This window comes from Lissotriton helveticus, chromosome 2_1 (assembly GCF_964261635.1).
Source record: "Lissotriton helveticus chromosome 2_1, aLisHel1.1, whole genome shotgun sequence".
Classification (NCBI taxonomy): Eukaryota; Metazoa; Chordata; class Amphibia; order Caudata; family Salamandridae; genus Lissotriton; species Lissotriton helveticus.
Genome location: NC_136059.1, coordinates 37,441,255 through 37,453,568, shown reverse-complemented (window position 1 = coordinate 37,453,568; position 12,314 = coordinate 37,441,255). Strand labels below are relative to the sequence as shown.

The 12,314-nt window shown below is 45.1% G+C and overlaps 1 protein-coding gene across 1 annotated transcript in view; it reads left to right on the top strand.

Moving 5' to 3' along the window:
- Positions 1-12,314, top strand: part of LOC144820049 (long-chain-fatty-acid--CoA ligase ACSBG2-like) — a 272,914-nt gene that overhangs the window by 205,578 nt on the left and 55,022 nt on the right. The window contains exon 5 of the mRNA XM_078677704.1: positions 8,418-8,557. Coding sequence (XP_078533830.1) covers positions 8,418-8,557 — 140 coding nt within the window. The remainder of the gene's footprint in view (positions 1-8,417; positions 8,558-12,314) is intronic.

The window sequence follows — 12,314 nt, the reverse complement described above, 5'->3', positions numbered from 1 at the left end:
TATACCTAAAGATCGCCTCCCCTGAGGACATTCAGTCCCATAACTCAGTCTTACTGGAAACGCAAAGCTGGCTGACACGTAATCACCTGAAACTAAATGCTCTAAAAACAGAATTCCTCCTTATCTCACCCCATAAGCAATCACCGGACATTGAACAATAGTTGAATCAGCTTTCGGCTCTTAACTGCAGACCTCACCTCGTTGACTCTGCATCCTCGCTTGGTATCATACTAGACAAGAGTCTGAACATGCAAAAACACATCAGTTCCCTCACCAAAGGAGCAAACTTCCAGCTCAGCATCCTTAGGAAGCTGAAACCGTATCTCCCTGCTCATGACCTAAAGGTTGCAGTGCAAGCATTGGTGATCACAAAGCTGGACTATGGAAGTGCTACACTGTGTGGCCTGCCCGGAGTGATAATGGCTCCCCTTAGGGTAACCCTCAATGCGGCAGCCAGACTCGTTACGGGCTCATAAAAATTCAACCACATCTCTCCTGACCTGCTAGCTCTGAAATTGCTCCCCTATGAAGCTCGGATACAGCTGAAAATTGCATGCATGACTCACAAAGCCATCCACCTCAAGACCCTGATGTACCTCGTTCAGAAATTGGAGCTCTCATGTGGTTTAATGGCCTCTAGAAGTGCCAGCACCCTATTACTCAAACCACAAAAATTAAAGAAAAAAAAGACCTATAATCAATCATTTTCAGGTATGGCGCAAAGGATCTGGAACTCTCTTCCCCCCGAAGTCAGGGTGATCCCTTTCTCTGCCCTGTTCAAATTAGAAGTTAAAGAGCTCTTGATGAAAAATATCTGCCTCAGACCTCCTTCCCCACTTGACTCTCGGATTATTTGACACTGCTCTGTGCCATAGATGCTATGTTCTTGAGACTGTTGGACATTCTAAATACCTGTCGATTTGATGTTTATTTATGTGTTCCATGTACTTGTACTTTTGCATAATCTGTAAAGCGCTCCGATACCCTCTGTGGTCATGTTCATGCGATATAAAACTTTCAAAATAAAATAAATAAAATATGTTATCATTCTGCCATACAGGGTCTAACAACCTGCAAATACCCTTAGCACTAATATGGGCTGGGCCATGGTAACTACAGGAAGAACATAGGCATCTGGCAACAGCCATCTTTGCTTCCCTGATTTATCAATCCAGCATCCCTCATCATTCAGACTTGCTGTACTTTCTTGCCACACTGCTAAGTTCTCTATTGTGGCCACACTCTGTATTTTCTTCACATTTTCTAGGGTGTCCTCAAACATAGTAACCTCTGGCACCCACCTAGCAGGACCTGCTACAAACATTCTTTTCATCTTGGTTCGGGCTGTCTCCTTAGCTGTCTGATCTGCAAATGCATTACCCGTACCTACATCATCAGTAATCTTCCTGTGAGCGCTACACTTCACTATGGCCTATTACTTGGAGAGTGTCAAAGCCGACAAAAGCCTATATATGAGCTGGCCATGCTGGATTTTGGTCCCGTGGCAAGTAAGGAATCCTCTGTCTGCCCAGAGGTGTCCAAAATTATGGGTGACTCCAAAGGCATACTGCTTGTCCGTATAAATATTGACAGTCAGGCCCTCACTCAACTCGCATGCGCGAATAAGGGCTGCTAACTTAGCTGCTTGGGCGGACTGATAGGGAACTTGTGATGTCTAAACTACCGTGTGTAGTGATTGCATATGCTGCAGTGGTAGTGCCATCTGGTAATTTGAAACAAAAGCCATTGACATATACAAGCCCTGACCGATTGTCTATAGAGACGGCCACAGCCGCGACCGCACTTAGACATCTCGGGAGGGCTCTTGCGACGGGGTCAAGCAGAGCAGAAAAGTAAGCACACAGCAGTTGCTTATCTCTAAATGTTTTAGTTAAAACAGAAAGCGCACAACCAGCCGTCTCGTGTACGTACAGCACGAACGGCTTGGCATAGTTAGGAGTACCAAGCGTAACCTTCAATTGCTCAAAAACATGCTGACATTCAGGCATCCAAGGCAGGGGTTCATGCACATCTTTAGTGGATAATGCGAGCAGAGGTTTTGTTAGTTGGGAATAGTTAGGGATCCATTGGCAACAATAGGAAGTAATGCCAATAAAAGCACGCACATCTTTCTGCGTTTGATAGAGGGGCATTTTAACAATCGCACTGATGTGTTCTGGAGTCAATCTCCTACTCTCCTTCGACAGTAGGTGACCTAAATAGGTGACCTCCTGTCAACAATATTGATATTTTGAATGGGAGACTTTATGACCATGCTGGGCTAGATTAAGCTACAATTTTACTGTACTATCTTTGCAACCTTGCTCTGTGTCGGAAGAAATGAGAAGATCCTCAATGTACTGGAGCAATACATTACCTGCAGGGAGCAATAAGGAACCCAGCTGACCTTTTAATGCCTGACTATAGATACTCTGACTCTCTGTATACCCTTGCGGGGCGCAACAGAAGGTAAAGCTTCTACCAACCAGGGTAAATCCAAAAAGATACCTACTGTCTGGATGATTAGGAATGCTAAAGAATGCATTTTTCAGGTTAATGACAGAAAATAACTTAGCGAAGAAGGCATCGTAGTCAAGAGTGTCGTAATGTCTGGCGCTACTAGAAACTGGGGAACTACAATCTTGTTAACTTAGCACAAATCAATCACAAAGCAGTAAACATCTGCGTTGTCATCAGAGAGACCTGAGAGTGCCTTTGTGAGTATTGGAAGAATAGGGCTATTACAAATAGTAGCAGTCATCTCTTCAATCTGCAGTATTTTGTACTGAGTGATGTGAGGCAAAATAGCATTGTCCTTAACAGTAATGGAAACAGGCAGTATCTGTAACAGTCCCACATCTTTCTCGCCCGCTGGCCAGAGTGGATGGTACATTTTAAATTCTACAGAAACTGGCACATCTTTGGAGAAACACTGCTTAGCCCTGGACTACATCTGGGCCAATGGTCATGTAAACACCTTCTGGGGAACAATAAATGGTGGCATGCAGCTTCTTTAACAAATCCAAGCCCATTAAGTTTTCTCCTCAATTGGATGTCAGCAAGAATGGCGAATCCACACTGAAAGGACCAATAGTCAACGCAAGTTGTTTGGAAATGGGGCTTACAACCGGTACACCAGAAAATCCTACTAAAACATTATGGCTAGACAGAGCTGCCCCAGGGACAAGGAACGAGAAATAGAACTGTTCACTGTACCTGTATCCACCAAAAACTCCTTAGCCGAACCATACACATCCGCACTAACATACGGACCACTTTGATCTAAAGGTATTGAAACTGGTCCCTCACTTTGCCCATGGCTGTCCTAGCTCTAAGACATCCCTGTCACCTCATCCATGTCATAATCATCATGATGATACTGTCGTCCTCGGGGGTCATCAAAATAATTCTGGTCAGAGCGGCCCTGTGATGTCGCAGCATTCAGAACCCTATCCTGACCACCTGCACCATGACCCCGGCCACGAGAAACCCGTCCTCTGATGTCCGCCACCTTCTGTAGAAGTACAGGACACTGGCGACGCCAGTGTCCTTCCTCTTTGCAATATGCACACTGATTCGGCCCTCCAGGCGCAGCATTACTGCTCATACGGGGAAGCTGCCGAGCCGGACCACCACCACAGCGTCCTCTACCATTTCCCCTGGATGCCTGCTGTAACAACACCTTAGTCTTCAACTCTTTGTGCTTCTTCTCCGTCTTCTCCCTATTCTCATAATACTGCGCCTTGTTCAAAATAACAGAACGGGAAGATTTGGACCATGTGCTTTCAGAAGCCTGTAATCGTGTTGCAATTTCAGTAATCAAATTTGAGAGAAACATATCAATAAACAACCTGGCACCACCCTCAACAGACAAATCCTGCCCACTATGATCCAGAAATGCCCCCTCAAACAGACTGAAAAAATCAGACACACTTTCATCTTTCTTTTGACGAATAGCCGATAGCTTGTCCCAGTCAACCTTTCTCGGTGGAATAAGAGAGTGCATATAAGTAACAATTCGGCCCGGCAGAGTAAGTATCTCCGCCCTAGGTTGTTCACCTGGCCTAAAACTTTCAAAATAAATAAAATAAATAAATCCCACTCTTTAATTTGATCCCATGTACCTCTCAGTTCTGCGACATGATCCTGTGCGTGCTTCTGCCTCCAAATATCCATAGGGACCAGGAGACCAAAAAATATTTAGATATCTGCAAGGGTCATTACTGCCAAAGAAGCCGCTTCAGTCAACTCTTTATAATAGGCAATCGGATTTTTCCTAGGATCTGGTAACTGAGTCTTACGGAAAAAAAACTCACTCCTCTTCCAAAGAGTATGAACCCATTGTTCTTGGAAATGAGCAGCCACACCTGGTCTGACAACTACATCATGTTGATCTCGTAACTCCAGTATTTCAGGGTGGTATATGGGGTGGACCTCCTGCACCGGAAACTGAGATACTGAAATGGGGTTCTTCTTGAGAAGCCGTCGCCGATAAGCAATCATCATTGCAACATTACCTTAAATCTGAGCATGCGCCATGTCAGCAATATATACATGAGCCTTAATATCATTCAAAACCCGAGGTGCCGCATCCTTAAAACACTTCTCCCAAAGACCAGTCAACGTAGCCAACATATGCTTCAGGGCATGCTGCTGCACAAATGGTTCAAAAGCTTTCATCACATTCCACACAGCATCCAAACCATGAATGGGATTCCGAGCCCACTGGGAAGCCTGGTTAGCTACCGTCCTCTTCTCTTCCTCCCTCACATCTGACCGGACCATTGTCCGTCCAATACGTTCCTTAATGCTTTTTCAGTCTTTATCTGTTTGTCCACATACGTGTGTCTCATTAATCCCTAACATTGGGGACTATAAGACTACAGTGGGAGTAGTGACAAAAAGACCAGGCATTAGCGTCACTGATGGCTGCATTGTAGGTGTAAGGGCAGGCGAAAGAGATGCTGAAGCAATAGGCATGGCAGAGGTACTAACAGAGTCGCCACAGACGGCAAAGACAGTGATAGGACAGGGGGTACTGAAGCCAAAAGTCTGATTAGCAGGAGCTGAAACAGCAGAGTTGAAAGAACCAGGTGGCTCAGCCTGTGGGGGAAAAGCAGGATATATCCTCTACGGGGCATATGGGGTGGGGGTCTAGTATCTAACAATTCCTGCACAAAAACATAATTTTCCTCTCGGCCCACATAAAACCCATCAACCTTTAGTCGAATCCTCATTTCTGCATGCTCAATTCCTACCTCTTGCTTCTCCATCATGCGCCACAGCTTTTTGAGTCAATGTTTTCGTTCTTTCTTTCCAGGCCTCTATATCTGCTTTAATTCGCTTCTGTTTAGCCTCTTTCTGCCAAGTTCGAAGAGAATCATACATAGACTGCCTACTTCGTTACTCAAACAATTTGTCCTGCAAAAAAATCATTTTTTGTTCATTGAAGGTGCCAATTAACGGCCACTGCAACTCAGCATTGTCCCTTGTATATTTGTGCCATAGCGTACTCAACATAATAGGGCCAAGGCCATGCTTCACATACATTTCAAAATTTGGGGTGCCTTTTGGAGACACTGGCTGACTTTCTTCGAATCTAGCACCAGCAGAACAACAGCAGCAGCAAGAAACCCAAAACTTACTGCAACTGGGCATTTTCAAAAGTAAGCCAAATTCACTAAGTTGCCTGGAAAAGTGCTCGCAGACACTTTGCACCAAAAGAGGTCTTCAGAACTGGTCCAAATCCAAAAGCGGTCGTCATACCGCACCAAATACAAACCAAAATGGTACCATATACAAGTACAAACTCACCTGGTGCACCACAGGCCAAAAAAATGTATTCTGCACTGCCGACTCTTCGGACCAAACGGTCAGATCAAAGAGTTTTGCCGTTAAGGAGCCCAGCAGGTATAATCACTGGGCGAGACACCGACTGGTCAGACAGACTGGGCAGCTGTGAGTTCAGGACTCTCTCATGCAGGGATCCCTGGTCCGACCCCACGATGGCCTGGACCTCACCCGTCCGTGGTCAAGGATGGGTCACCCAATGGGGCCCCATATTCGAGTTCCAACTGAAGGAAGTGACCCGCTTCGGGTCACTCGCGACCACCTCTCAGCCTTCCATACAAAAGAAGAGTCGGTCAGACAGTAGAGAATACAAACCAATTATATGTTTATTTCAGGTATACTATAGTGGAGTCTCGTCTGCCCAGTCGCTTGGGGTGCTGCAGAGGGAACTGACACCAGGTATTACATTATGTAGGATTCAGTATCAGCAAAACACGCCCAAACTGGAAATTTCCAGTTGGGACCAGCTACACAATGAAGGTACAGAGAAAATGTTTTGATCCTGAGACTGGGCACATGCTATGTGTGCCAAGGTCACTCTGCCGGTGCCCATAGCCTAGCTAGTGGGAGCGGGCTTCTATCTTGTGAGAAAGGTATGACCTAACAATAACAATATATTCATTAGTACAGCGAGGCCCAACCTTGAGAGACAAAGAAAGAACACAGGATGGCTGCTTCTAGCAGATCAGAGAATAAGTCACGATCATGACCAAACATGGCGGCTAAACGTAAAATTGTGCTCAAGTGCTAACTTAAGCTGAACAACACACAGCAATACAGTAAAGACATTTTATTATATTCCAACAATGGGAAGCCGCACTTTTCCATACTGCGGTTGGACACACTTATCATGGGAAGCTTCATCTTTCCATACTGCACTTGGACACACTTATCACGGGAAGCTGTACCTTTCCACACGGCGCTTGGACACACTTATTACGGGAAGCTGCACCTTTCCGTACTACGCTTGGACACACATCACGGGAAGCTTTACCATTCCGTACTGTGCTTGGACACACATCACGGGAAGCTAAACAGTTCCGTACTGCACATGGATACACTTGGTACTTGAATCCGTAGTTTCCATACTGTGCTTGCATACACTTATCACAAGACTTTTTTATAAAAATGTCTACGATCCTCCTAACCTGGGCGTTGTCCCATCAGTTTTTACTGGTTTATACTTATTTTAATTAACATTCAGTAGGCATATTTTAAGTAGGGGATAAGGTTGTGTGTATTTAGTTACCCATCAGGAGTACACTTCCACGTATAGGTTGAATTTTGTAGTATATAGTTCTTGTTGCCATTAATTTATTTCGTCCACTACGAAGAGTTTTGTGACCATTTCCCGCTTGTCTTAACTTAATTGCACCTTAGAGTTGTGGTAGCAAAGATTACTCCACCTGAGGCATTGGTGCTACTAGAGTGTACTGGAAGGTTTATTGCTTGAACTATCTGGTTGCAAATGTAGTAATTAATATTAAATTCAATATAAACAATGTTATATCCTTTACATCCATTTGGTCCTCCAGGCTCCAATACCATGCTGTTAGGCATATGCTTCTTCTATGCAATTGAGAAATCTTTAGCTGCACCTTGGGTTCCATTAAAACTGCAGTGGCCTCAATTCAGCTTGGGATAATGAGCTGGGTAGAAGTGTGGAAGACGCCACAGCTGAGTGAGTACGAAGGAGACAAGGAACACTGCAGCAGTGAACTAAGCAGGGTGAGTGTTAAAGAGTAGTGATTCCAGGTAGTGTAATGAACAGGGCAGGATTGGCACAGGTCAGCATAGGGCAGATAGTGCGATGTGGTGGAGGCTTTGGTGAAGTCGTTGTCATAGTTGGTCGAAGTTTAGTTCGTGCAAATTGCTAGTTATGCTTGAAAAGAAAGGTCTTTCTTGGGTAAGACTGATTTGCCTCGTTGTGCTCCCAGACGATCTGAAATGCAAGGGTCCAGTGATTCATACAGTAGTAAGTGGGGCACACCTAGCACTCATCTATGGAACCAGGGACTGGTGTTTATCAGACTTGGACCTAGAGCAAAAGAGAACTAAGAAAGAGAAAAAGGAGAAATTGATCAAGAAAAAAAACCTCAGAGAGTAGGACATGAACTGTAGATTGGTGCCATGAGGTGGTCTCAAGCTAGACAGCCTTCTAAAAAACAGATGTGGCCCCTGCACTTCTTTCTCCTAAAGAATTACTGCCAGGTTTTGGTGTTGTGCTCTGAGTATTTGCTACTTGCTGGCAGTGTCTGTTCACACCTAATAGGTGATGAGACCTCAAGGAGACCATGAGTGTTCCGACTGGATTACTATATTTGCAGTGAGTTGTGTGGTACAATGGCTGCATGCTCCAGTTTATGCACACTAAGGAGCAACCTGGGTACAACACACTCGAGTGGGCCTAGTGTGCCCTTCTCTTGAATAAATCCTGTAATGTTAGCTATGCTGATGAGTCGAGGACTCGGTTGATCATGCAAAGGCAAAACTAAAATGTGCACAAATTATACTGAAAACCAAATCCTTGATTGGATTCCCACTTCATGTTATCTCATTGGTTCCAGAACTTATAATCACAGCCGGGGGTGAGAACATTCCTCCATTCCCAATCGAGGACGCAATAAAGGAGGAGATTCCGATCATAAGCAACGCCATGCTGATTGGGGACAAGATGAAGTTCCTGTCTATGCTGCTCACGCTGAAGGTAAGTGGAAGTGTTAGCATGCATCTTCTGTATCGCTTACAGATCATCCAGGCACAGCTCATCGAATGTACGAGTGACATCTTCCAGGAACGACTGGGCAGAAGCGCAGACTGCTCCTGGCATTCAAACGATCACGTGCATGGTCAAGGCACAACCCTATCTTAGCAGCTGTCCTGATCAGTTGGTATTAACTCTCTGTCAGATCATGATCATGTAACTAGTTCTGAAATCCTTACATTTCATGACGCAGCATCTACAGTTATTGCCTTAATCAAATAAATGGTCCTGCTTCAGATACTTACTTTTTGGTCATGAACCATATGGCAATGCCTCTAGAAAGTGAAACTTGAGTCACTTGCCTTTTTTCAACTTCTCCTTCTGGTTAAGGCTGTTCTACAGGCCATTTTATAGATGAGGAGTCGATTACTAGTGAACTTGAGAGCTGGGACCCTGAAAAACCTGTTTCTGCTGGATACTACTAACCCCAGATGGAGTAGTTTCTGTCCTGTAAATCCAGTTCTGTAGTAGGGGTATCTCTGTTATAGTCATAATCTAGTGAATAGTCCCGCTCATGAGCGTGGACCCCGGAGCAATCAAAAATAATCTCTTAAGTTGTCTACAAATATAGTCCTGCACGGGAAACATCCTTTACAACGCAACTTTTACCACGCAGTGCTATTACAACGCAGGTTTTACAACGAAAACCATTACAACGCATTGCGCTGGGGGGCGCTCTAGAATAGGGAATAGATTTAATTTACTATCCAACACCTTCCCTAGTGTCCACGGGGACTGGAGTTGGAATAGTAAATTAAACTATTCACTATCCAGCACCCCTAAGCGCTATGCGCTGTAATGGTTTGCGTTGTAATACTTGCGTTGTAAAAGCATGCGTTGTAAAAGTATGCGTTGTTATGTCATACATCCGTCCTGCACAGACACTTAAGAGAGAATTTAAAGACAAATAATGCAGCCTATATCCACAGGCTACACTGTCCAGTACTTCAACTAGACATTCCACCAAAAACCACAAGCAGCACAGCCTGCCAAGTTTTCACCATAGAGAAAAACTTCCCCTTTTACCAACAAAGCCTCTGGAATGATAGAGAGGAAGGGAAGGACAGACAAGCCCCATAGGCTGCCATTATGTGGCTAAAAAAGGGATACCGTGCCTTTAAGAAAACTTTCTAGAACTTTCTCAGTATCCCAGAATGCCCTGCAGGTCCCAATTACTTTCAGTTATTTTTGAAGGCGTATAACGCCAGACCTGTAGCATTCCGAACATGAACATCTTTCTCCACCGGGGAGGAGGGCGGGCGCTTATGACTATAACAGACATACCCCTACTACAGAACTGGAGTTACAGGACAGAAACTACTCCTTCTGTAGTAGGGGATCTCTGTGTATAGTCATAATCTAGTGAATAGAATGGCAAGCCCATCCCCACACCAAGCGGCGGTGGAGAAGAAGAAGTATAACACCTCTACTGTGCGAACAGATTTCGCAGCGAAGCCTGCCCAACCTGAGCGTCTGCCCTGGAATCAGTATCCAGAAAGTAATGCTTAGCAAAGGTATGGACCGACTTCCAAGTGGCCGCCCTGCAGATTTCTGCAATGGGAACATTACGTAACAAAGCCGTCGTGGCAGCTTTGCCCCATTATTTTTTTTATCCTGCTGGCATCAAATCTGAGCTGCTACTTTCATCTGCTCAGCTTGCCCTTTCGGCCTTCACCCCTGACACTTACTTCTGTCCTCCAGGTACAGCTTCCCCTCCATTGTCGGTGCCTCTTCGACACAGCCTGATCCGACGCCGGATTTTCCCGTTCGAGCGGAGGGCTTGTGCTGAAACGAGTCACCTGATCTTCCTCCAACTGATCCTGGGGGGCGGAGCCTTACCTGAGGCTGTAGTGTAGTTCCTATATTCCCAATAGGCTCTGCGCATTGGAATAATATAAACAGCAGTGTAGACGTAGGACTGAGGTCATCTAGGTCTCTACTGACTATATTAGACTTAAGGTTTGCCAGCTAGCTCAGAGGTCACTAGAAACTTTCTCGAATAAACAAGGAGGAGTTTAACTTCCCTGGATAGACAAGAAGGGATTAGCTTCTGACAACCATAAAACATGACAACTTTGCTCCCTCAGAATAAGCGTATATCTCTAGAGTCGTGTGAAAACAATAGACAGCTATTTCACTCAGTCAAGTGTGCATACTTAGTTTCACCAGATTGCAGAGAATAGAGAGACGGGCGTTTTCAATAAAAGGTGTTATTTATTGAGCAGTCTTCTTTCTCATGCAAGAGAAATGAATTGCCACAATTGCAATACTCATAGTAAAGTAAAGTCCGTACAGTAAAAGGAGTATTATGAAATAATACTGTAAAAGCATTGATATGGTTTCTTAGCCATATGATACTTTAAAATAGATAAAATATATACATACATATATACATTGACTAACGTACTCAACTGGTGCTTCTAAATACGCCTACCCCGGTGTACCTGACCTAAGCCTAATACGTGGGAAGGAGTAAGTAAGTAGCAGTTTAAGTTAAGTTGGTTTTGCCAAGAATCTGAATCAAGAATTCTTTTTAAGGGTTTAGTCAGCTCCGTACCTGGGTAATAGAAAGCAGGAGGTCTGGTATCTCTCTCTCAGGACTCGATATCCCAGTAACCCGCGAGGGTATCTGGAAACACCGGAGCTGGATTTCTCGGCAGGAGAAAAGACAGCGTCTCTCTCAGTGCGTCAAAGGGGAGGGGCGGCATCCGTGGGCTCTCGCATCAGCTGGGCTCTCGGGCAAGTAGATAGCCGCTCTGCTCCAAACCACCGTGTGTTTGCTTAAGGCAACGTTGGTATATTTATACCTGAAAGGTGCCGTGTTTGACGGAAGGTTGGACATAAGACGTCAATAAAGATGTCACTAAGAACTGGCCGTTCTTACAGTGCTCACAGGAGTTCTAGGACGAATCAAAACAAAAGCAATGGGGATTTCCCAGGTTGCTGGAGGTTTGGTTTGTTTAGAGAACTCGTTGTGCTTTCTAGGAGTCCGGGGAAGTAGCCTTGCTTAATGTGGACTGCATGGGCTACGACTAAATATGGATATGATTCCTATGCCTTTATAAGGATATTATTTATTATAAGCGTACAAGGGCATAAAATAGAAATATCGAATTAGGTTCCTAGATAGAAACACAATAAGGCGTCACGGTTGTGGACTACAAAGCCCACATGTCACACTGGACGCGCAGCGGGCGCGCCGATGACGCTCCGAAGGCGCGCCAAAGGCAAGCCCGTCTGCGCCCATCCGCGGCAGACCGGGGCACGGGGCTCGTGATGCTGCCCAGTTTTTTAACTATTCCTTTTCTGAACTAATGAGGTTTCAAGACGACTGACCTATCTCCAACCACACCCAGGCCAAGCTCCTCTCATTGGGCTTATTTACTAGTTCTGGCCCCTCTCTCCTAGCACTTCCAGCTGAGGTTATTGCCCCCATACACAATGAGACTTTACCAACAGTCCCTTCCCCGGCCTGCCCTCCCGTGGTTTTCTCTGCTTGTTTGCTCAACACTCGATCATTGACTAAACATCAGTTGGAGATGTTCAGCTATCTTGATCAAGTCCAGCCGGACTGCCTATTTCTCACCGAAACTTAGCTCACTCCTGCATCTTCCCCTGACATTCTTGCGGCCATTCCTGACAATTATTACGTTTTGCACTCAGATCGCACTTATGGTAAGAATGGGGGTGGGGTAGCCGC